Consider the following 17,131-nt stretch of genomic DNA (forward strand, 5'->3'; position numbering starts at 1 on the left):
GGTATAGGGGAGAGTGCATTGGGCCAGATCTCTGTCCTGAGTTTCTTTCTTCTGAAACACTGAGCCTCAGTTTTCTTTATCTGTAAAATGGGCACAGTGATAACGCCTGCCCTTTTTAGCCCAAAGCCTTGTGGCAGGTTTCAGGAGAGAATGTGCACAGGATACAGTGTATCCAGAAGTCACTTTATGTGACTCAGTTTTCCTAGAGGCCTGGGCTGCTGCCAGCAGCTGCCTGATTGTCCTGCCCCCAAGGCTTCCTGTCCTAGTGGGCTCTCTCCATGCCTCTCTCTTTCCCAGAGCAGCTGATACTGCCATCGAGGGTGGGGAGGGGCATCGGCAGAGGGCCCACCGCTTGGAATGGTTAACAAGGGGCCGGGTGCAGGCTGGCCCACAGAAGGGACAAAGAACAGCTGTGCCCTGGACCCGGCTCCAGGCCAGGGTTGGGACACCCAGTTCTCCCCACCCTGGTCCCTCATTCCCTCACCGTGGCCCAGTCTGTTGGTGGGGCTGGGGTTCCAGTGGGGTCACTAGCTGGGGGGGACCCCTCTTCTGCCTTTGCGTCTGCATTGGGATACGCATATATCCATTCATCTCAACTGGGATCTGAGGGTAATGGGTTGGGGGGGCACTTCAACCTGAGGATAGAGAGGGAGGGAAAAGGTAGAATTCCCAGCAGTTGTTTCTGGAAGGAGGTCAAATCGATTGTAGCCCTCTTGGAAGGCAGTCATGTGGATGGGGGAGGGGCACAGCACTGGCGGCCTGGCATAACCTCCCTTCTAAAAACAAACCCATGGCACCTGTCTTCCTCACCTAAATTGTCTACAAGGATCCTGCAGACACAGCCTCCTAGTTTTGCCTTCGTGGGTTCCTCTGCAGTTGAGGACCCTGGCTGTCTGTGTCTCTTCCCCCACCCCCATAGACTCTCTCTGTCTGCCTGCTCTCACCGCTCTCCTGCCTTGAGCCGAGGATGAGGTTGCCATGGGAACCGGAAGCGCAGTGAGCAGGGGACGGGAAAGGCAGAGTTGTCTTGCCAGGGCTGGGGGCTGTGGGTAGGGGACAGGGTTGACCCAGCAGGAGGAATATAGCCTGTGCTCATGGCTGCCTGCATTTTTTGGCCTGGGGTTGGGGTTTAGGAGGCAAGGGTAAGAGACTGGAGGCTCCAGAGCCCCTCTTTAATCTATTTTAATCTGATGCAGGCTTAAAATCCCCCTCCTCCTCCCACCAGATTAAGCTGAGTCGACGACATCTAGGCTGGTCCCCCCCTTCCCTTCTGATGGGATTAGTGTTCTGGTTGTGGGGAGGCTGAGATCTGGGGGTCATGATGGCTCCAAAGAGAGGATGAAAGACCCGCCAGCCCCATCCAGAGGCACCCGCTGCATGTTGGGGGGTCTCCTGAGACCCTTCTGGTGGCGTGTAGGAGGTATATGAATGTGGACCTGCTGGCCTTAGTGTCTAGGAGAAGTGCATTGCTGCAGAGGGCTCGTCTAGATATTCATCGTGCGTGAGGAATAACACAAAGTGCACAGGAGCCTCGGAATTGCGGAGTGGGGTTGCGTCTGGCTGACCTTGGGCCACGGGACCTGACACTCCGTTTTAACCCTGTACATTCAGGCAAATGGGAAACCACAGGTTTGCAGACTGGCTCCTGTGCATGTGTGTTTTCCGAGCCTGCCAGACACCCTTCCCCACCAAGTGCTAACCAGAGCCACCATCTCAGAACTGACCCTTCAAGCTCTGGGTCAGAGCTGCCCTGAAGGTCTTCTCCATCCCCCTGCTTCAGGACCTAACCTCCCTCCTGTGCTCATGAGCCCCGACTTACAGACACTCTCCTCACCACACTGCCCACCCCTTGACAGCTTCATAATGGCTCTGATTTGGTGGGAGGGTCATCTCCAAAGCCCTCCCTCCTAGGACCTCAGGGCCTGCCAGTTCTGCTGGAGATCTTACTTAGATCCCTCCTGCTGTTCTCTTTCTAGTCGCCAGGAACAGACTCCCAGTTGATCCTCCCTTTTCCTGGAACTGCTCAGGGAGTTTGAATGGAGCACCTCAGCTGTAGGTGGCCCTGGCTTTGCGGAGCTGGGCCAAGCCTGGGACTGGACCCACAGCCTTAGCCCCACATTCATCTATGGGACATTTGTGTTGCCGGCTGCAGGCAGCTGTATTTGCTTTTTAGTCTCTTGCCTTGCTCTTCCCTCTGCTCGGGGAGCCATGGGCCTGGGCTGATCTGGGAGGCAGGACTCAGGCAGGGCAGTGCAGGCTTGGAGTTGGGGCACAGCTAGAATCACCTTTTGTGATTCTAGGTCCAAGATGATGAAGTTAGCTCAGAGGGAAAAACGATTTGCCAGTCACCCTGTGAGACAGTGGCAGGGCAGCACCCAGCACTGTGCTCCTTCTAGCCACCCCCCACCCTCCCCCCCACCATTTAGTTGAGTTCTCCAGCCCCCGAGTCCCGCCCTTGGCACGGGGAAGTTTGTGTGTGATTACCAATAGCTCTCGCTCAGGATGGGCCGGGCAGCTGGAAAACATGCCAGGCCTGGTGAAACACACAGAGGTGGAGGGCTGCTGGTGTCCAGTTCCAGGGCACATCAGCCAACCTGGCTGGCTGGAAGATGGCGCTCCATCTCTTACCTGGGGACAGCCTGTGAGTCTGGCATCGGCTAGTGGTCATAGTTGTGGTGGGGTGTGGCCAGCCAGAGCTAAGAATGGCCAGGCTTTGGCTCCTGCTTCGAGAAGCCACCCACCAGTCCCTGAAATAATTGGGGCCTATGTAGACCCCCAGCCCTTTCACATACCAGCATCTACACACAGACCACAGTGACTCAGGGCTGCCTCTCCTCTAGCTGGTTTGCTGGGGGACTTTGTGATGACCCAGGGGAATGGAGGAGACCCGAGTTCTAGTCCTGGCTTGGCTTCAACACCTAGTAGGACATTCGTTTATTCAACAAATATTTATTGAACACCAGGTACTATTTGGGGAGCTTGGAATAAACCAATGAAGAAAAGACCAAGAATCCCTTCACCTCATAGAGAACCAGTGGAGAGAGAAGACAGTAAACCCATGTGATAAATTATTATGAAGTCAGCTAAGTGCCTGGCGCCAGCACACGACTTCCTCCTCTGGGAGAAATGAGGGGGTTGGACCGAGTGGTCCTGGAGGTCCCCGCAGGCTTGGCTCTGAGGGCTGAACTGGTTCGTGCTACCTCCAAGCCAGCCCTCTTTCTAGGCGACAGGACCATGGCCTGTCCTGTGTCTGGAGATTAGAGGGTTTGGTTCAGGGTGTTGGGTCCTGGGAGACCGTTTGGGTACAAATCTGGATGCCTCCAGTTACTGGCCGTGTGCCTTAGCCACATTGTTTAACCTTTCCAAGCTGCTGTTCTCCAATCTGTCAAAGGGGGATAATAGGGCAGTTGTAAGAAGTTGATGAACTAAGGCATGTACACCCTTAGCACAGGAAAACATCAACTGTTGTTACAGTGTTCTTATCTGTCACCCGTGGTGACCTCTTCTCGGCCTCAAGCTGATCTCTCATCTACCCTCCGATTATGTTGGACCTTGTTAGCTGTTTGAAACACCACTCTGGATGTGTGTGTTTTTTCTGTCTCACTGCCTTTTCCTGGAAGCCCCCCTGGATATATGTATCCCTTTCCCCTTTACTTCTGTCTCTGTATCCCTCCCGCCCTTCCTCTGCTACATTGGTCTCCACTTCTGGTCTCAGCTGAAAGCTTTGTCCTAACCCCATGAGCATCTTCTTCCCAGCCTGGCTAGGCCCTCCTGGGTGCCTGGCCCCCTTGACCTTCCTGTGCAATAGACATGGATTACTTGGGTGATCTGAAACCCTTAGAGAGTGTCCCCATGTCCTCCCTTTGGAGTTCTTGGTGGCCAGCCAGCCACTCAGGCCTGATGCGTCTTCCCAGTTCAGCCCAGGCTGAGTCTGAGAAACGCTTGCCTCCCCTCGGCCATGGGCAATGGGCATTGTGGTTCTGATGCTGGGACAGGGGCAGGGGCTGCCCAAGGATAAGAGAATGGAAGCCCAGAGGTTCCTGCCCCTTCCCCCGGAATGACCCCCACTCTTTTTTTTTTTCTGTCCTGCAGACACTACCCCAAGCAGTCCTTCACCATGGTGGCCGACACCCCGGAAAACCTCCGCCTCAAGCAACAGAGTGAGCTCCAGAGTCAGGTGAGGGGGCGGGGCCTGGCCCTTGGGGGCGGGGCAACCCCTGGATTTGACAAGGGCTCCTTCCTTCTGTGGTTACTCGGCAAGGCCAAGGCGCTGAAATCCTAGCAGTTACCAATCTCCCTGCCCCCACCCCACCCCCAGTTACTTCACATTTCCTGACTTGATCAGAGAAGTGGGCGAGAGCGTATCCCGCTTCCTACCTAAAGTGGGTGGGAGGGGTGTGGGCGTCGGACTTTTTCTGCTTCAGGTATTTTGTGGGGGACCCCTAGAGCCCACCTCCTCCAGGAAGCTGGTCCCCTCCCCCTCCTCTCCACTCACAGCCCCCCTCAGAGGGCAGGCTGCGAAGGGGGCCTGTCCTGCCTGTGTCTCCTTGGGCCTGATTTTCCTGAGCGCCTGCTGGGTGGGGAGCCCTGCGTGTCACCACAGTAGGGGAGGAGACGGGCTTCCTGCGCCAGGGAAAACTCGATTTTCAGGGGACACTGAGGAATAAGCAAAAGGTCCAGAACCTTTAGGCCAGAACGACTAACCCTGCCTGGGGGTCTGGGAGGGCTTCTGGGACAAGCCTGGCCTGGACTCTGGGGTGGAGTGGGGCAGAGCGGGGCTTCATCAGAGACCCCTTGGGGAACGTAACCAAGTGGGCAGGGTGCCCAGGGCCAGGAAAATGTCTTGCAGGATCCACCAGGGCCTCAGAGGGGGATCTCTCCTGATCCCTCCAGAGTGGGGCTCCTGCTGCCAGATCTTGATGTGACTTCTCTGGTCACATGAAGGAGAATCAGCCCTGGGCCATCTACATGCATTGCATTCTCTCGTTGACTCCTCCGAGCAATCCTGTGAGGAAGGTGCTGTTTTCCCATTGTGCAGATGAGGAAACTGAGGCTCAGAGACAGTAAGGGACTTGCTAAGATCATATATGTAGCAGTAGAGGTAATAACTGTATTAATGGTTAATGTATGGAGTGTTCAGTGCTCTGGGCGTATTAATGTTCAATCCTCACAACAGCCCTGTGCAGTTGGCAGGATCGGTCTCACTTTACGGAAGAGGAAATAGATGCTGATGAGTTGGAATGCCGATTTGTTTAACTCTGAGACTTGTGTTCTTTCCAGTTTTCCATCCAACTCCCTAAGGAAAACTATCTCTACCTTGATAATAAACACGATAGTTCCTCATGCTGGTGAGAACTTTTGCAGCTTAGCAAGCACTTTAGTTACTTTGCCTCATTTATCCTTGACCCGACTCCAGGGGTCAGACAGGGAACCAAGGCTCTGAGAGGCACCGGACTTTGCCTGTTGACATGCACTCTAAGTGAGGTTTCAGGGTCTGGGCTCTGTTTTTTTCACTCCCGAGTACAGTGACCTTGACCGCGTGTAACCCTGATGAGGCCAGAGGTTCAGGCCCCCCCCGTGTGTCCCACAGTGATGGGGAGCAAGTAGGGGAAGCTGATGTCAGCAGCAGCTCACATCTGCCAGCCCGGACCCCGCCCCCGCTGTGGTGTGAAAGCCACAGTCACTGGGGGAGCCGGAGTGGATACCAGAGCCTTGCCAACTGAGGAGGGCTGAGTAGCCCAGCTGGCAGGAAGTAGGCTTGAGACAGCGCTGGGGCCTGGGCCTGATCTGCACAGGGAAGACCCTAGCCAGGCCCTGACCACTGCCCTGGACTCCCCATCCTGTCTGGAGCCTACTGGGGCCAGAGGTGGAAGGGGCTACGTGGGGCAGGCAGACCAGAGCACCATGGGGTGACCTGTAGTCACCCCACAGCTTGAGAGGAGTGTGGGAGTGTGTGTACACAGGCAGAAGCAAGGGACACACACACACACGCACACACACACCCCTACTCTCAGAAGGAGAAATTCAAACCCTGTTAATTCCCTCAGCCTTTGTTGGTCCCACAAAAGCTGGGCTGCAGCTCTTTTTGCCCCTGGAACTTGATCCCTGAGGGGCAGGGTCTGTAGGAGGAAGCAACCCCTGCCCAGGGTCTGAAGGCTCTTCTGACCCCCCTGTCCCCCAGGGGCCTGGCCCACTGCTCGCCTCCTGGGTCCTGGGCTCCTGGCTCTGGGGCTGGCTGGGGAAATCATGAGAAAGGCAGTCACTCTTCATAGGTTCTCACTGCGTCCTTCATAGGACCTCGTTTAATCCTCACAACCACCTGATGACGAGGAACTTGGCCCTGTGGTGCAGATGGGGACACAGGTGAGAGAGGCCATGCCCCTTGCCAGAGCCCCATGACGGAGGCAGAAGTCAAGCCCCTCTGCAGCCTGCTGTGGCACCCAGCCCTGTGCGCTAACGCCCACGATGCACCAGTCACCAGTGGGGACAGGGGGGCTTTTTAGAATGCAGAGTCCTAGGCCCCGCCCAAGCGGCTTCTGTTTGGCAGTTCTGGGCAGGTCCAGGAATCTGCATTTTGGCGGCCCTGGTGATTCTGATGAGGGCTTTTGGTCCCACAGGCATGCTCCGAGAGGCTTGGAGCCAGGCTGTTGGGTAGGGAGGGAGCCGAGGAGCTGCTGTGAGGGGTGTTGAGTTAGGGCTTTGCATTGAGGCCACTGCTGTAATCTGCAGTTGGGCTCCTGGGGGCTGGAGCTGGGATAGGCGGAGGGTGGAGACCCCGGTCCTGCCCCCTTTGCAAGCCTGGTTCTGTCTCCTACCTCCCCCCAGCTGTGTGGTCTGAGTCTGGCCCCTTGCCTCTCAGAGTTGTTTTTTTTTTTCCTGCCCGGTAAAATAGGGACAGCAAACCCAGTTACCCAGAGTTTGGGGGCTGGGCCCGATGCTCTGAGGCTTGAAGGGCTGAGCGGGCCTGGCTGGGGGCGGTGATGGGTTCTGGTGCCTTTGGCCACTGTGGAGGCAGGAGGTGTGGCCTGTGGCCGATGGGAAGGGAAGTGGGAACCTCTTCTACCTCGTCTGCCCCACCCCACCAGGGTGTCAGCTGGTCTCTTTCCAGGCCCCTTCCTGGGCCTGCGTTGGTGTGTCTCTTCTCAGTCTCTGGGAAGTTGCCCATGCTATTTCAACTTTGTTTTCCTGTCTCTAGATTGGTTCCCAAAGTGGTACTTTGGGTGTCTGGGACACCTGGAGCCTCCCCTGTGGGGACAGCAGCCACAGAGCTGACCAGAAATGACCCTCTGGGTGGTCCTGCCCAGGCCTGGCTGAGGCAGGGCACTGGTGGCCGGGCCTGGCAGCTCTCCCACCGCCAGCCCTGCGCTGAGAAGCAGCAGCTTTAGGGTGGGGCTGAGCTGGGGCCGTGCGGGCCCCTGAGCCCAGGCAGAAGTGCAAGAAAAAGGTCTCTTTCATTTTTCCCTCATCGTCCATGGTGCTGCGCGTGGGATATGCCACAGGGCACATGCCACAGGGCACAGGAGAGTGTAGCAGAGCCTCATTCTCTGCCCTGCTGTTGGCAGGGTTCCCACTCTCTTATCCTGAATCTTGTGACCAGCAAGGCAGGCAGCATACCTGTGTCACTCTTACTGGAGCTGGCTGAGGGTCAAATGCTGGATCTGCCATCACTAGCTGTGTGCCCTTGGGCAAGTTATTTAACCTCTCTGAGCCTTAGTGCCTTCATCTGTAAAGTGTGGATTACCTCCCTCCAAAGGTTATTGTGAGGATGTTAGTATATATTAGGCATTTAAAACAGTTCCTGGCATACAATCAGCACTCAATAAATGTTCGCTGTTACTATTCTCCTGGAAAGGAGAGGAGATGGAACTTGGGTATGATAAAGCTGAGGAATACTAGACCTTCTGATGATTGCTTCCAGAACTGACCTTTTTCGTTGGCTCTCCTCCCCCATCCGTGTGTGTCTAATTTTATTTTTATTTTTTAGTTTTTGATTTTTCCCTGGGAATATTTTATTTTATTTTTTCCATTTATGTTATGAATTCATCACAATCCCTCTTTTTTTTTTTATGTTGTGTATTTTTTAAATTTATTTATTATCTTTTCTGGCTGCGTTGGGTCTTCATTGCTGTGCGCGGGCTTTCCCTAGTTGTGGCGGGCAGGGGCTACTCTTCGTTGCAGTGCGCGGACTTCTCACTGCGGTGGCTTCTCTTGTTGAGGAGCATGGGCCCTAGTGTGCGCGGGCTTCAGTAGTTGTGGCTCGCGGGCTCAGTAGTTGTGGCGCACGGGCTTAGTTGCTCCGCGGCATGTGGGATCTTCCCAGACCAGGGATTGAACCTGTGTCCCCTGCGCTGGCAGGTGGATTCTCAACCACTGCACCACCAGGGAAGTTCCTGTGTGTGTCTAATTTTAAAACGATTTCTTTTTTGTTAGAAGGAGGTGGGTTACACAGTATGTGGGTCCAGCTCATGGTAGGCACATAGTAAGTGGAAATTGTTGGTATCATATTTTTTTCAATAAAATTTTTTAAAGTCGTGATCTTTTCTCTTATGTTGGGTCAGCAGGGCAGTTCTTTTTTTTTTTTTTTTAACATCTTTATTGGAGTATAATTGCTTTACAATGGTGTGTTAGTTTCTGCTTTATTTTTCAAATTACGCTGCCTGTTTGGAGATTTTTATGTCTGCATTCAATTCATTCATCATTTACCCAACAAACACATGTGTATACCTACTGTTTGCTACAATAGTGATGAACAAGATAGATCCTGGGAGAATAATTAATAAATTTACATATTAAAAAGTAGAGTTTCTTGGGGCCTCAGGCATCATTCCCAGCCCTGCCTTGGGAGTTTCCAGGATGGGAGGCCCAGGCAGCATCCGAGCTGCCGTGCTGAGTTGTATCCTGCATCTACCAACAAAGCAGGTTGAGTGACCTTGGGCAGGTAACTTCCCTCCTAGAGCCCCCTGTCATGTCCTGGTGAGCCATCCCAGATGAGGGCAAACACTCCTGCTTGGGTGATGAGCAAGGCTCTAGGCACGGACCTCCCCACGCTCTTGGCTCCCCACCTTTTACCTCTGCCACACACTCCAGCTCCAAACAGCCTCCTGGAGAATCTTCCCCACCTTGATTCTCCATAGTCAGGGCCTGCAGGTGCTTAATAAATATGGTCACAGACTCCAGAGCTGGGAAGGCTTTTAGAGATCAGCTGGCTAGCCCCTCTCAGGGGACCCAGAGAGGGGGATTGACTAGCCCAGGAACGTACAGCAAAGTAGTGCTGAGCCAGTCCTGCATCCTTTCTTGCCCCTGCTCCGCCCAGCCCTGCCCTCTCTGGGCTGCCTGTGCCAAGAGTGAAATGAATTACCCTCCCCAGCAGGGAGGGAGAGGCAGTTCCCGAGCCTGGGAACCAGCTGATGTCATTGTAGTGTTGCCATGACAATTATTCCCCGGATTAGGGGCCTGATGCTCCAGAGGCCAGGAAGTAGAGGAGGAAGGAGTGGGGCAGTGGCATTTGTTCAGCACTTCAAGGTTGACAAAGCACTTTCACACCCACCCTTATCAGTACGCATTGAGCCCTGCTATGTGCCCCACAATGTGTTTGCTGCTTTAGAGCCACTGTCTTGTAATCCACACCGTTCATTGGAATGGGTCTATCATGAGCCGCATTTTACAGATGTGGAAACTGAGGCCCGAGAGGTTAAGTCAGTTGCCCAAGATCACTCAGCAGGTGGGAGACAGCCTATGTTCATACCAGCTCCCTCTGGCTCTTTGCCTATGCTTGGTGATAGGAAGCCCCCTCCCCATATTTTAACTGATTCCTATGACAGTCCTGTTATAGGTGAGGAAACCAAGGCCAGAGGCCTTGGATCTGGGCTTCTGCATCTGGAGCTACACATGGTTTTGGAATTTTTGAATTTTATTGTATTTATTTTTTTATACAGCAGGTTCTTATTAGTTATCCATTTTATACATATTAGTGTATGAAGCTACACATTTTTGACTCTTAAGTTTCTTACCTTTCCTGACGCCCCCTTCCCAGAGGGTTCTCTCCACCCCCCTACCCCCAACACTAAGAGTTGCTGTGCTGGCCCAGGCCTTCCTGGAGGAGCTGATGCTGGGCAATTCTGGGCCCTTGGGGTGGGTTGGTACCTGTACCCACTGTGTTAACTTCCAGTACCCCTTACTCTCTTCCAAAGGCACATCCAGGCCTTTGTTTTTAGTCTGAATCAGAACAAAAGAGGTTCTGGAACCTTTTAGGCACAAGAACCCCATGGATGGGTAAAGCTGGGGCTCGGGAGACAAACAGGGACCCCAGCCCCTGGGGGACGTGCAGAGGAACTGACAGGTGGGTACTGTCACTCGGGTCCCGGTGCAGCTTGGCCCTGTGGCCAGATGACTCCACGCCTGGGAGCTGCCTGGAGATTCCCAAGGTCCTGGGCCTCACGTCCTGGGCTGACCTGCCTCCAGGACAGTACAGCCCCCATGGAGGGGAGCCAGGCAGCTGGTGGGGTTTGGAACAGCTGGCTGCCGAGGTGGACAGTGCACACTCAGAAAGCCAAGGGGCATTTCCAGCCTCATTCTGTTCCTCAAAACCCCCAGGGAAGGACAGGATAGTTTTCATATTTCAATTCTTTTAGTGCTTGGGAAGTCCTTTCTGACGTCTGACTCAAGTCCCTCTGGTACTCAGGTTTCCATGGAATTCTCAGAAAAGAGGGGGGCCGTGGAGGTGTGGTAGGGGTCTTCCCCGGAGCTTGGAAACCCGTTCTGAAGTGCTGTCTGTCCCCCCGCCAGTTTCATCCCCTCCTGTGGCGTTGACCTCAGAAGCCAGCCTGGCAGCCGCCGGGGCCTGTCAAAGGCTCATTGATTGAGTTTTCCGAGCGGCTGTCTCACCTCCCCCCTTTCTGGGCACCAACTTTGTCCCTTGGTACAGCCCTCACTCAGCTGGTCACTTAGCAACTCCCTCGGGCTTTCGGCGGGTAGAGCCACATCCTGGCTAGGGTGAGGGCTGGGCCAGTCTTTGGAGCTCTGGAAAGAACCTTCTTCCTCTGGCTTTCAGGCAGGATGGGCCAGTGGCGAAGGGTCAGGAGTCAGGCAGATGAGGGTTTCATCCTGGTGGCTCTGGACATGTGCTGCTAAGCTGCGTGACCTTGGGCGTGGGACTTTGCCTCTCTGCGGCTCAGTTTCCTTGTCTGTAAAATGGAGCTAATGATAGTATACAGCAAGACTTAAATGAGATAGTTCATGTAAAGCGCTTGGCACTCAGGATACACTGAATACGTATTAATGGTTTATTCTCATTAGTCTAATACTTTTTGGCCAAGGCTTGTGCTTTGAGTTGGGGCGTGGAGGTGGATGTCACTGCAGGGGGGTTTCTGGTCAGGGTCTCTCTCCTGGCTCGTTGCTGCCTTAGAGGTGGCTGCCGGCTGGGGCCCTCTCTGCTCCCCGTGCCTCGACTCCAATCCCTCTCCACCCTGTGGTCCTCCAGGTGCGTTACAAGGAGGAGTTTGAGAAGAACAAGGGCAAAGGCTTCAGCGTGGTGGCAGACACACCCGAACTCCAGAGGATCAAGAAGACCCAGGACCAGATCAGTAACGTAAGCTCCCCTGCTCCCTGGGGTACCATACTGACACCCTGCCCTCCCTTCTCGTCCCCTCCCCGCCCGCCTGGCAGATGCATGAGGCCAGTTCTCTGCCGCCCCTGCTCTCCTAGGCGGGCCTGGCTGGCGGCTGCTTGAGCAGAGGGAAGGGAAGGGTTTGGGGTTCCCAGATGCGTTTCCTCTGTGCACCCCCAGATTCCCCCTTTGATACCCTCTGCCCACATAGTATTTCCGCCTTAAAAGGACTGGACTTTTGGGGGGGTGTACAGGGAGGGCCTTTATGCTAAATCACCCCCCGTACCCCTTACTCTCTCTGAACATCCTCCGCACCCCCCGGCTGTGGTGAGTGCCAGGGTCCAGACTGGCTGTTTTGTCTGAGCACAAAGGTCAAAACTGGGTGGCAGAGGTGGGGAGAGGCCGGCCTCCCCCTTGTCTGCCTCTGGGTGCTGACACTGCAGTCATTTCCGCCCCCCTCTGCCTCCTCCCCCACCTCGGCTTGCTCTTCCTTCCTGTGTAAAAACCCCAGCCGGTTTTGCCCGCTGGCCCTGCTCCCCCTGGCCTGGCACTCCTGGGCCCGGGGCGGTGACCAGTGTCTGGCCATGGCAGGGCTGGGTGTGGAGAGTGCGCAGTGGATCGATGCGCCCCATGGCACCTGTGGCCAGGGGACAGGCCTCAGTTCCCTGCTTGGTGGAGCCACGGACCAGCAGCTTGTATGGCTCTGGGCCGTGGGAAGGCTGCCTAAGGGGCTTTGGGCAACGTGGGGTCGGGGGGGCACCACTGTGAGCCACAAGCACAGGACATGGGCCGCAGACCCATGTCGCACAGGGTCCTACAAAGGACCGGGCAAGCGGTTGTCTTCATGTCTGGAACAGGAAGGGGTTGGCACGTTGCCCGTGTCACTGGGCTGAGGGACTGGGGATAGAGGCTGCAGAGGGCCTGTGTGTTAGCTGGTCCACCCGGCATCCAGCCCTCAGCCCTCCACCCGACCTCCTTGGTCGGGCACTCCTTCTAGAAGTTGGCTGGACCGTGCTTAGGGTGGACTCCGGCAGTGGCTCAGGCGGATGTCAGAAGCCAGGGCCCAAGCCATCAGAACCTGCCATGCCCAAGACCATGGCTTTTAAGCTTTGACAGCAACCTGCAGTATGAAATACATTTCACATCGTGACCCACCGAACAGGCCTGCTGATTTATTTAAGGGAAACAGAATCAAAACTTCCAGGAAAGAGTGCTTTACCGCTTAGAGGGCATTCCGATATTTTCTGTTCTATTTTAGTTTGTGAAAGACGCTGGTTGCCGACTGAACTAAATGGGTTTCGCAACTAGGTTGTTGACCAGCAGCTTGAAATTCATGGCTTGAGGAAATGGAGTGCTTCCTTTGGGCTAGGACGCCTCTGAGGGCTGTAATCCCTACCTGCTCCCCTGCTCCTCTGCCCCCCACCCCCGCCGGAAAAAAAAAAGCCTGTCTCAGTTGCTTCTTCATAAGCCAGGACCTGACCTCACACCCTAGAGCTTCCCTGCCAGTCTGTGCCCCAACCTCCAAAGGGTAAAGCGGGAGGAAAGAAGGTGTGGGTCTCAGCTCTCCCCATGGAAAACGGGAGGGAGGGGAAGCCACGGGTAACAGAAGGAAGACCCAGTTGGCTCACAAAGCTGGAATCTTGGGTCTTCAGCCTCTGTGGCTTTTCACTGTGAAGACTGTCTCATCTTGGATACCTGTTCCCCGCCTACAACCCAACCCCCAGCACATTCACTCATTGCTTCCAGCCTGGGGCTTTTAGAAGAAGGGAGACAAGCCCAGTCATCCCTGCCTCCCTTTCGGGAAGGCTTCCAGAATACTTCACACACGGCCTATTGCACCTGCACGCACCCCTCCCCCTCCCCTTCCCCTCCCCCTCCCCTTCCCCTCCCCCTCCCCCCCAACTAGTTATTGGAGGTGTTAATGTCTGAGGAGCCCTGGTAACAGAGCTCACTCTGGCCAAGACACTCACACCTGAGGAGATAACATCTTATCATTAACCACAGGGCTGCAATTAGCTGATTGTCCTCTGCTCTGAGGTGGGGGCGGTGACTTGAGCCTGACCTGGTTCTGCTTTTGCAGCTTTAGCTGGAACCTGTGACTTGTGACCACAATGCTGGAAGACTCTTGGTTTTAGCAAGTACAGTTAGTCTGTCAACTGTGGGCCTCTAAACAGCTGGACCAGAATCACTTGCAAAGGTTGATTGAAAATGCAGGCTCACAGGCCTCCTCCCCAGGCCACCTGGGAGCAGAACCCAGGAACCAACATTTTCTCTCTCTTTTTTTTTAGGAACCAGCATTTTATTTTTAAAATTATTTTTGTCATTCCTTTTTATTTTTATTGAGCTATAATTGGCATACTGCACTGTATACGTTTAAGCTCTCCAGCATAATGATTTGCCTTGCATACATCATGAAATGATTGTCACAGTAAGTTTAGGGCACAGCCATCATCTCATACAGATACAAAATTAAAGAGATAGAAAATAAAATTTCTTTTTCAGAAACCAGCATTTTTAACACATTCCCTGGGTTACCTGAAGTTTGAGAATCGTCACCAAGAGCCTGAAAAAGCTTCACCAAAGGTGCCAGGCCTGGCCACATCCCAGAACCCCCCAGGGAACTTTAAACCATGTTGTTAACTTGTCCCTCCTCCAGAAGAGTTTTGGGAAAGATGGTGTTTAGAGCCACACCTTTTGTTTTGTATCCAAAATAGCGTTCCTGTATGTAGCTTGTCACTCACTTCCCAGGTTAACGTCAAATGACTCCTCATTTGCGAGGAAAATGTCAAGCACTTAGTATGTGATAAATATTGTCAATTGCTATTAATTTAAAGGCAGACTTGTCTGCTTTCTACACTGTGGCTAAAGAAGGGACATGGACTAAAGTTTGGCTGAAAAGTTAGGCCATTGTCTAGTACTGAGAATGTCTGGAAAACTGAGGGGGCAAGGTGCTAGTTAGACATCTGTGGTGCGTATTTGTGTCTTTTTTTTTAAATTGAAGTATAATTGATTTACAATGTGTTAATTACTGCTGAACAGCAAAGTGATTCAGTTATACATATATATACGTTCTTTTTTTTAATATTCTTTTCCATTATGGTTTATCATAGGGTATTGAATATAGTTCTCTATGCTATACAGTAGGACCTTGTTGTTTAGTAATTGTGTCTTCATTAAAGGCACCTGAAGGGGTGAGAGGCCAGGAATGCAGGCTGTGAGCTGAAATTTATCCTGGCCTTTGGTCACCAGCTGTGATGGCTGTAATGGATGGGAGTCTTTAATTGCTGAGGTCCCTATATGGGAGCCACAGTCTTCAAGCAGAGAAGCTTTTATTTATGTACATATCTACTTATATACTGATTTTCTGTATACAATTTTGGGTCTTTTAACTTTTCCTTTTTCTGTGAAGTGTAACACATAAACACCTGTGTGTGTACTCACCATGCAAGTCAAGAAGCAGAGCATGACAGCACCCCTGTCAAAATAGAGTTTTCAAAGTGTTAAAAAAAACAACAACAAAAAATGTAACTCTCATGCAGTGAGTACCTATCATATAATTACCTTAATTATGAGGAACCAGCTGGAGCATCTGACAGGCAGAGGTGATGCCTAGTCTGTGAAAGAAAGCACTGGATATAATTAGATACAGAACTAGTTAGTGTTCTGCCATTAGCTGCAGAACTAGTTAATGTCCTCCAGGACTATAAAACCATAAGCTTTGGGCTTCCCTGGTGGCGCAGTGGTTAAGAATCTGCCTGCCAATGCAAGGGACACGGGTTCGAGCCCTGGCCTGGGAAGATCCCACATGCTGCAGAGCAACTAAGCCCGCAAGCCACAACTACTGAGCCCACGTACCACAACTACTAAAGCCCGGGCACCTAGAGCCCGTGCTCTGCAACAAGAGAAGCCACAATGAGAAGCCTGCGCACTGCAACGAAGAGTAGCCCCCCGCTCCACAACTAGAGAAAGCCAGTGCACAGCAACGAAGACCCAACACAGCCAAAACAAACAAACAAATAAATAAATTTATAAAAAAACCCAAAACCATAAGCTTTGGAGATAGCCTTGCTACAGGCAGAAATCCTTTGCATTTCTTTCAGTCAGAAATAATTAGTAGCTTATATTCCTTAAATAAACTTCATTCCTTATAGTCCAGGCCTAATCAGTAGTAAATAGTAAAGTCAAAGAAAATTCTAGCCCCAGAGACAAATGGCCCGGAGGTGGGCTTGTTGGACAACCCTGTAGTTTAATTTTTGAAAGCGTGTGCTGTTCTTTTCTTTACAATTTTAAAATGTAGCTATGCTTTCTTTTCTTAGTATGTAATTTTTTTTATTGTTTTTAAATTGAAGTATACTTGGTTTACAATGTTGTGTTAGTTTCAGGTGTACAGAGAAGTGATTCAGTTTTATATATACATATTTTTTCCCCCAGATTCTTTTCCCTTATAGTTTATTACAAGATATTGAGTATAGTTCCCTGTGCTATACAGTAGGCCCTTGTTGATTATCTCTTTTATATTTAGTAGTGTGTATATGTATCTCAAACTCTTAATTTATCCCTCCCCCCACAACTATGCATTTCTGAATACTATAGTTTTGTTTTTCCCAATTTTGAACATATCTATTCTTTTGTGTCTTGCCTCCTTTGGGCAACACTGGGTTTAAAGAATCATGTACATGTTTGCATGCAGCTGTAGTTTGTTCTTTTTTCTTGTTGTATAGCATTCCATTTAAAATGCTTATATTGATTCTGGTGTTGATGGTCATTTGGATTGCTTCTATGGCTGTGGACAGCTTCATACATATTTCCTAGTGTTAAGGTGGAGTGGAATTGCCAGATCTCAGAGCGTATGTTCCTTCAGCCTTACCAGATAACGCTGAACTACTTTTCGAGCGGTGGTATTGATTTACCCTCTCGCCGGCAGTGATGAGAGTTTCCGTGGCTCTACATCCTTAGACTTGTTCATTTTAGCCATTTTGATTGTGTGTAGTGGTATCTCATGGTTTTAACTTGCACTTCTCTGATTACTAATGAAATGGAGCACAGATTTACATTTGTTTTAAAAACAAAATCGTGTTAGTCTCTCACAGGGAGCACAGCATAACATGGTGGCTGAGAACTAGGAGCTGATGTTAGGACTCACCCACCCCTTACCTACCTCCTGAGCGTTGGTTTCCCCATCTGTAAAATGGGGATGACAGTGATACATTGTTCTTGGGCTGGCTGAGAAAAGGAAATGAGTTATACATGTAAGGGCACCACAGAGGACTGCAACAAACGGAAACACTGTCAGAAAAAAACAGACCCTGGCTGGTGAGTTGACTATTCCATTCAAAGCCTGATGTTCCCTTCTTGCTCATGATGTAGGATCATGTGGAAGCAAGTGCGGAGTCAGACCTTTGTTTTCCACCACAATCAGGAGAGCAGGGGTTCAGAAAACAGAACATCAGCTAGCAGAAAAAATGCATTTTTCGTAGGTTTGGAATGGACCCTCAACTAGTCATCCTGGAGTCCTGGCTGGCAGGG

At 52.0% G+C, this 17,131-nt stretch overlaps 1 protein-coding gene across 2 annotated transcripts in view; it reads left to right on the forward strand.

The window, feature by feature from the left end:
- Positions 1-17,131, forward strand: part of LASP1 (LIM and SH3 protein 1) — a 40,461-nt gene that overhangs the window by 12,517 nt on the left and 10,813 nt on the right. For both annotated transcript variants that reach the window (XM_082442394.1, XM_082442393.1), the window contains exons 3-4: positions 4,093-4,177; positions 11,480-11,587. In XM_082442394.1, the coding sequence (XP_082298520.1) occupies positions 4,093-4,177; positions 11,480-11,587 (193 nt within the window). The remainder of the gene's footprint in view (positions 1-4,092; positions 4,178-11,479; positions 11,588-17,131) is intronic.

Source organism: Balaenoptera physalus (assembly GCF_965194825.1).
Source record: "Balaenoptera physalus genome assembly, chromosome: 20".
Classification (NCBI taxonomy): Eukaryota; Metazoa; Chordata; class Mammalia; order Artiodactyla; family Balaenopteridae; genus Balaenoptera; species Balaenoptera physalus.